This window comes from Coregonus clupeaformis, chromosome 19 (genome assembly GCF_020615455.1).
Source record: "Coregonus clupeaformis isolate EN_2021a chromosome 19, ASM2061545v1, whole genome shotgun sequence".
In the NCBI taxonomy this organism is placed as follows: Eukaryota; Metazoa; Chordata; class Actinopteri; order Salmoniformes; family Salmonidae; genus Coregonus; species Coregonus clupeaformis.
The window spans coordinates 43,032,742-43,041,223 of record NC_059210.1 but is presented as its reverse complement, the minus strand read 5'-3'; the positions used below and the strand labels follow the sequence as shown (position 1 = coordinate 43,041,223).

The window sequence follows — 8,482 nt, the reverse complement described above, 5'->3', positions numbered from 1 at the left end:
CAATTGATGTATAGAACAATCTTGAAATTACTTTGGTTTAGATACAAGCATCATGAAACCTTTAACACAATAAATTATTTTGACTTGGTGAAAATCTGTTTTTTGGACCTAACTTGCGTACGACTTTTTCCATGTGGTTTCTTCCTTCACAAACTCCATGAAATGATGACATTTTCTGTTCAAATATGTTTTATTGAACACACACAAGAATGGTGTATAGGTATGAAAGACATGTGTACAGTTCTTATCTAAACATAAGAGAACAGACATGAACAACAAGACCCAGAGTTCTGAACACAAAACAAATATTACAAAACAAGACATACAGAACAGGGACAGGTAGAAAGAAAAAGGGTAGATGTAAGCCCCCCACTTATACCCCCCTTTATCCCCCCCCCCCCCTTATTCCACCCTATTCCCCTCCCGACTTCTCGAATGTCGGGGCCAGCACACGCTGCCCAAAGGTAGATTACAATATGACAATTGAGAGTGCGTTAAAAAGTACAAATTCACAGCGCCGACTGGTCCAGGTAAGAGAGGAAAGGCTGCCAGATTTGATCAAATGTTGATAATTTATTGTTCAGAATATATCTAATTCTTTCTAAGTGTACAGTGTTTGCCAATTCGCTGAGCCATAATTTGGTAGAGGGCGCTTCCCTCCTTTTCCAAAACAACAAGATTAATTTTTTTGCCGAAATGAGACTGTAAGATATGAGTTGTTTTTGGGAGTTGGTTAATCCGTTTAGGGAATCGGACACTCCCAGGATTATCAGAATATAATTAATAATTATATATAATATAATTAATCATTTAGCAGACGCTCTTATCCAGAGCGACTTACAGGAGCAATTAGGGTTAAGTGCCTTGCTCAAGGGCACATCGACAGATTTTTCACCTAGTCGGCTCGGAGATTAGAACCAGCGACCTTCCGGTTACTGGCACAACGCTCTTAACCACTAAGCTACCTGCCGCCCTAGAAGTGGGTCTGGGTCTATTGAAGTCTCCAGAACTTCAGAGAGGACCCCAAAAATTCCACACCAATAACCATACAGACTAGAGCATAGGGCAAAGCAGTGGAGTAGTGTACCCTGCTCAGCCTGACATTTATCACACATAGGGGATGTATCAGGAAATATCCTATGCAGTTTAGTTTTGGAATAGTGTAATCTGTGTAATACCTTAAATTGTATGAGACGATGTCTGGAGTTAATGGAGCAGGTGTGGATATACTCCAAGCTATCCTCCCAGTCTGCCACCGAAATATCAGTCCCTAGTTCTTCCTCCCATTTTGCCTTAATGGCATCAGTAGAGGGTGCGCTAACAGATTCAAAAGTGTCATATAGACGAGATATCAGTTTGTCTGAGGTGGGGCATATTTTTATGCATCCGTCAAACATGGAAGGTTTGAAATGATGACATTTTCCTACATTTTTGGTCAAATGATACATTTTCTGTATGGTTTCCTAGAAACAAGGGTGGCTCAAGTTACCCTTTGACTCAACTTACCCCACTCTCCCCTACAGATTTAGGATCTTAATTTGAGCCTGTTTGATACACCAGGAAAATAATACTACAGCAACAGGAAATTTGAATTTACATTTTTGTAGGGGATGATAAATCATGTCTGAAATTTCAAAGTGGAAATTACAAACTTTTTAAACCTCAAATACACTACAAGTTATACAAAAAAAAGTTATCCTGCAATAGGGTGCTCAAATTAAGATCAGACATCTGTATGATAGAAGGTCATTGTAACAACTGATTATCCATGTATGAGAGGGTTAACACACAGAGGACTAGTGGCATTTGTTGCATGTTCAGCAAGGTTGTGTCTGAGACTCATTGCTGCAACAGACAACAGTACTACTGTACAGTGTTCAGCTCTCACTGTTACCACTGTAACCATATGCACACTCTCTATCCTCCACCTCCTCTCTCTCTACTCTCCTTCTAGCCCCCCCTCTCCACCCACACAGAGAGAGAACAAAAGCCATGCTGAGACAGTGTTTTTATCTGAATTATTTATCTGCCATGCTGCTGTCAGTCATCTCTAAAAAGCTGTTTGAAAACAGGTGATTGTGCTTGTTGATAGTCTGTGGCTAGAGTGGTGTTAAGACATACACTCACACAACCACATACTGTACACACCCCATTCATTAAGCGAGCTGAGGTGTGTTTGCCCAATTCCCATGCTCCTTTGCAGCGTCTGATCTACTCTCTGCCATTGTCGATAGGCGTGGTCTGCTTTCTCGCTCTCTCTTTCTCTCGTTGTCTCGCTTTCTCTCTCTCTCACTGTCTCTCTCTCTTTCTCTCTCTCTCTCTCCCTTCTCCCACCCTTGTTCTCTTTCTGCTCAGCATGGAAATCTCTTACCGGTGTCTCACTGACCCTCTACATCTCCCTATCTATCTCTCACACGCTCTCTCGCTCCCTCACTCACTCTCTCTCGCTGTCTTTCTCCTCGTGTCCTGCTTTATGAGGCAGGGATCAGCGTTGAGCATGAGTGAGCGTGTGTGAGCTCTTTCTTTGCTGCAGCATCCTGAGTCTCTGTATGGAGGAAAGGAGGAGAGCTCCTGCTACTCTCCCAGCAAATAGCAATCTAGGTGGGGGAACATCGCGGCCAGAGAGCGGGTTCTCTTGAACAGAAACAGTACAGTCCCAGGACAGAACGGACAGACAGGTGACTGGAGAGGAACGAAAGAAGAGCTCAAGAGGAGAGGAGCATATTGCTGCCTGTCAGGCTTTTGTGTTGTGAGAAACGAAGGGAGAAAAGAGGGGAGGATAGGAGGGAGGGGGGCATACTCCTGAGGTACAGGGATCCCAGGAGGTTTTGGCAGGGGGGAGAGGGCTCTACAGGAGGGGCGTGTCAAAGCTGAAGAGGAGGGGGTCTTCTCTGCTTATCAAAGACAAGAAGGACAGAAAGAGAGGGAGAAAAATGAGTGAAGAGTGAAGGAGAGGTAACGGTTTCGCCTCAGTGTCAGGAGTTGAAGAGGGTCTCGAGGGGGTCGTGCTGAGAATGAAGAGGGAGAGGGTCTGCTGAGAAAAAGGAGAGTAGAAACAACAAACAGAGGGTAAGGACAAAGGGGTGTGTGATCACTGAGTGAAGACTTGGTCTCTGAGGAAGAAGAGGAGGAGGAGAGGTCTCTCTCATTGAGGCGGTCTGGTCGTTTTCCCTGGTGAACTTCAGTCAGTCTACAGGACTCCATCATGGCCGTCCAACTCATGCCCGAATCAGCTGTCTGTTTGCTTATGGTGAGTAGGAGAGGTCCAGGTATTTTTGCACACAGACGCACACACACGCACGCACACACACACACACACACACACACACACACACACACACACACACTCACACTCACACTCACACAGGCACAACCACACATATACACACAGAGCCACTGAAGCAGGTAGCAAGCTGTCACCTCACGAGGGGAGGTGTTGCATGAGCTCCTACGTACACTACTATACACCCCTCCACAAAGCTCCCACCTCTATCATATAGAAATCAGTAGTTATGTAATATCATATTATCATCAAACAATGTATCATTTCATCAAACATTTCTGTGCTTCAACCCAATATGGGTACGTTTCCTTGCTTTGTCTAAATGCTCCACGTGCTCATAGGGATCTCTCTGCAGTGGGCTGGTTATGAGACATCACACAGAGAACAGAAATCATTGTTACCAGATGGGCGGGGTGCTGAATATGCTGCCGATGTGTGTGTGTATGTGCATTCTTTTTTTCTCATTCATTATTGGTTAGAGCTTGATTTTGGCAATTGTCTCCTCTTTCTCCAGACGTATAAATATACCTTTTCTGGTGAGAGGGAGAACACACACAACCCACATCTTTGTACGAAAGCTGCCGGATATCCAGAGATAAACTCATAACACTATAAAAGCAGCTTGTATAGACCATTTTTAACACTTTAAAATACAGTGACATCTCAAGATGCCTTCCCGGGCCGGAAGTAGAAATAAAATCAATGGAGACAAAACACTAGACACACAATAGTCCATTCTAGTCATTGTAATTCTATGTGCTTGTCCGTTTCCTCCATCCCAGAGGGGCGTCACTGAACTACCTGTTATCTCCTCCTGTTATGGCTGTCTGTAGCCATAGCAATAGGCCATGTTACACGCCCAGGGATTGGACAGGAGGAGGGGGGTGGGGTGAGGTGAGGGTGAATGGGAGAGAGGTAAGGGGGGTGGGGGGTAGGAGATGGAAAGGGGAAGAATGTTGGAGCATAACTCAAAATATAGCTAGCAGCATAGCTTTGCCTCTGTGGAAATCACTTACATTCAATAGTGTTAGCATCATGGTCCAAACATACAAACACTTACAGTATTTCAAATGTCTGCATGAATGAGTAAACTACAAAGATGACTTTAGTCACTGGACTCTGTGGAGAAACACATCACCTCACTTGAAGATGTTACTGTAATTATTTCCATCTTATTTATAGAGTGGTTATCTGATAACTGATCAAAACTCAGTCATACATGTATTGATTACATCCAAACGTGTATTCATATTCACACCGTCATGTTCAGAGCTCAATCCCATCTGAAATAGTAATGTAAATTTATGCAGCTTAAAGGTTTGTGTGTGTGTGTGAGAGAGTGTGTTTGTGTGTGTGTGTGTTAATGCAGGGATTGACATTAAATTCTGAAAGGCACTTGCACATTAGGCAAGTCAGGACTCAGGAGGATCTTTTGGTTTCCTGAAGATTTTGATAACTTGCTCGAAAATGTAAATTAACTATTTACATGCAGAACTGCCATATAGGCCTTTCACCTACACATAGGGGAGGAATCAGAAAGATCAGTACTGCAATTCTTTGTATTTTGGTTGTTATCAGTAAAAAAAAAAAAAAAAACAGGCTCAACTTACCCGACTGCCATAAATACCATCAATTATCTGTCTTTCACTTAAACAATGGGGAGGAACAGAAAGATTAGTTTTAAGCTACTGGAATTCTTTGCAGTTTGGTTGTTTTAACTTCGTTTTATCACCTGCCCAATGGGGCAACCTCAGAGCAGGCTCAACTTGTGTAACTGCTCAGTTTAGTTGCCCCAGGCAAAGGGCAACCCTTGTACGTCAATCCCTGGTTTGTGTGTTTGTGTTGTGTGTGTGGCTATGTGTCTGTGGCTCTGTGTGCATGTGTGCGTGGCTGTCTGTGGCTGTATGAATATTAATTACATTTCCGCTGTGTGTATTAATATTTCAGTTAAGGCAGGGATTATCTCCTAGTGTAATTACAGGAAGTGATTTTAATAACACAAAGACTCTGTAAACACCCCACATCACCCATAGAAAATACTGACTGCCACAAATAATACTGAACAACCACACACAAACTAGATACCTGTAGACATATCTCCCTCTCCATCACTCTATCCCTCTCCATCTCTATCTCTCTTTCTATTTCTATTTTCCTCTCCCTGTGTGTAAAGAAGGGCATCTGCTATTATGTTTGTGCCAAGTTCACTGAGGGAATCCTTCTCCTTGGTGGGTGTAGAGGCTGCTTACACAACGAGCAACAGAAGGCTCTCTCTTTCTCTCTCTCTCTCTCTCTCTCTCTCTCTCTCTCTCTCTCTCTCTCTCTCTCTCTCTCTCTCTCTCTCTCTCTCTCTCTCTCTCTCTCTCTCTCTCTCTCTCTCTCTCTCTCTCTCTCTCTCTCTCTCTCTCTCTCTCTCTCTCGCTCTCTCGCTCTCTCGCTCTCTCTCTCTATTTCTCTCTCTCACTCACTCTGGGGTGTCTCCTCTTGGAAAGGTTGAATGATGTTACAAAGGTAATCATGCCTTTCATTTAGCATGTTAATGTTATTATAAATGTAAATGATGTATATGGCTCTGGGTGAAGCATATGTGGACATGGAACTATTGTCAACACTCAGTTGTGATTAACACACCTATCAGTTCAGTGTCTGTCTGAGAACAGTTTTATGAAGAACATTGTCATGTTTCACACTATAACAGATTCTTAGCCACAGTATAACCCCCTCCCCCCCATATACACGCACACACACACACAGACCCTCTATCCTCATCACCATGGTTACAGACACCCAATGCCATTACAGCACCACCGACTACGGACCCAACAACCTCATTCAATAAGCAGACAGGAAGTGACCTCGTTCAATTAGAGGGAACAGGAAATGGCTGTGTGTTTGTGCTGAGGTGCCTTGTTGTTGTGGCTGATATAAATAAAGACATCCAGTAAATTGTGTTTTAGTTCTCCTCTGGGCTCCATCTGTCTGGAGCTAATGTAATTGGAGCTGAGTTACCGTACAGTAGCATTAACACTGAGTGGTCTCAGGCCTGTCATAGAGAGTAGACCTAGGGGAGGCCAGATACAGCAAATATGATTGAATCTCAGAACCAATATTCTTATAAAGAGCTGATTGACTAATGGTTTATGAGGGAGGGAGGGAGGGAGGGAGGGAGGGAGGGAGGGTGGGAGGGAGGTAGGGAGGGAGGTAGGGAGGGAGGGAGGGAGGTAGGGAGAGAGGGAGGGAAAATTAGTTTTTACTTCATGCACAGCAAAGCAAAAGACAGCTATCTTTTTTCAGCTGATCTTGCCTCTTTGACTTGAAACTTGTTTCTCCAAATGAAGATGATATCAGGCATGGTGTTGTGGTCTGTGTGCTTCTTTGTCTGCATGGCTCCTATGTGATCTATTTTAGTCCGTGCAGGATCGATGCTGTGGCAGTCTCAGACTAAAGAGAGACACAGTTTCTTCTGATGTGAGAGGAGATAGATAGATAGGATCACAACGGCTAACAGGAAATAGCCTGTGGTCTGACCTCCACAGGACATGCTATCATTAGTGGTGTGATCCTCATCAGAGACCTCAGATATAGCACTAGATATGTCGATGAGCATACTGGTGTGATCCTTATCAGACACCTCAGCTAGCGCTAGCCATGGGTGCTAGCATTGCTAGATAGAGTCTGAGTGTGGTATCGGTCTTGAGGTCACTGGAGACCAAAGACTCTTATACAGTATATTGCTGCGTCACTTCTGACTGTGTGTTTGAGAATGGTTCACTGCAGAGAGGGCTGACTGGGATACAGCAGAGAGCTGCACAAGGGGTAGAGGGAGGCTGTAGTGGCACACACACACACACAGACACACATACAAAGACAGAGAGAGGTCAAGGAGACACAGGATGAGCAGTAGAGGGCGTTGCAGGAGCAGATGTGACAGAGAGAGAGAGAGAGAGAGAGAGAGAGAGAGAGAGAGAGAGAGAGAGAGAGAGAGAGAGAGAGAGAGAGAGAGAGAGAGAGAGAGAGAGAGAGAGAGAGAGAGAGAGAGAGAGAGAGAGAGATGTTAAGCGGATTACAGTCACACAGCTTCAGGGCTGTTCACTGCATGCTGAACTACAACAGGAGAAATGGCACATAACCCACTCTGCCTGACAGAGATAACACTGAAACAAGCTCCTGGTGATATTTGAACTCAATCTACTTAGTGTATAGATCCATGCTTTTCTTTACAACAGGGAAAATATTATTTAGTATATCATCTGAGTAAATAACATTTGGGTAAATGTGACTTCTGTTAGCAAAGCGTGTACAGCACCTGCTAAAGGTGTGTTCGTGCAAAACTTAAATAAACCGTGTGTGTGTGTATGTGTGCGTGTGTGTGTTGCACTGTGCTGTTGGTGGGTCTGTGGTCTTGATTAGGGGGCTTGAACTCCCGTCATCTCATCTCCTCAGTAGGCTCCATAAAATTATGTCTATTTATATCACTCGCTACACAACATCCCATTATGTGTGTGTGTGTGTGTGTGTGTGTGTGTGTGTGTGTGTGTGTGTGTAGTATATTACAGTTAAAGTCGGAAGCCAAATGCATTTAAACTCAGTTTTTCACAATTCCTGACATTTAATCCTAGTAAAAATTCCCTGTCTTAGGTCAGTTAGGATCCCCACTTTATTTTAAGAATGTGAAATGTCAGAATAATAGTAGGTAGAATGATTTATTTCAGCTTTTATTTCTTTCATCACATTCCCAGTGGGTCAGAAGTTTACATACACTCAATTAGTATTTGGTAGCATTGCCTTTAAATTGTTTAACTTGGGTCAAACGTTTCGGGTAGCCTTCCACAAGCTTCCCACAATAAGTTGGGTGAATTTTGGCCCATTCCTTCTGACAAAGCTGGTGTAACTGAGTCAGGTTTGTAGGCCTCCTTGCTCGCACACGCTTTTTCAGTTCTGCCCACAAATGTTCTATAAGATTAAGGTCTTTGTGATGGCCACTCCAATACCTTGACTTTGTTGTCCTTAAGCCATTTTGCCACAACTTTGGAAGTATGCTTGGGGTCATTGTTCATTTGGAAGACCCATTTGCGACCGTAACTGAGTCAGGTTTGTAGGCCTCCTTGCTCGCACACGCTTTTTCAGTTCTGCCCACAAATGTTCTATAAGATTAAGGTCTTTGTGATGGCCACTCCAATACCTTGACTTTGTTGTCCT

General features: G+C 43.7%; 1 protein-coding gene across 1 annotated transcript in view; it reads left to right on the top strand.

Moving 5' to 3' along the window:
* Positions 1 to 2,282: 2,282 nt before the first annotated feature.
* Positions 2,283 to 8,482, top strand: part of LOC121531944 (FERM domain-containing protein 4A) — a 198,470-nt gene continuing 192,270 nt past the window's right edge. Inside the window, exon 1 of the mRNA XM_041837522.2 lies at positions 2,283 to 3,250. Coding sequence (XP_041693456.1) covers positions 3,206 to 3,250 — 45 coding nt within the window. The 5' untranslated portion in view covers positions 2,283 to 3,205. The remainder of the gene's footprint in view (positions 3,251 to 8,482) is intronic.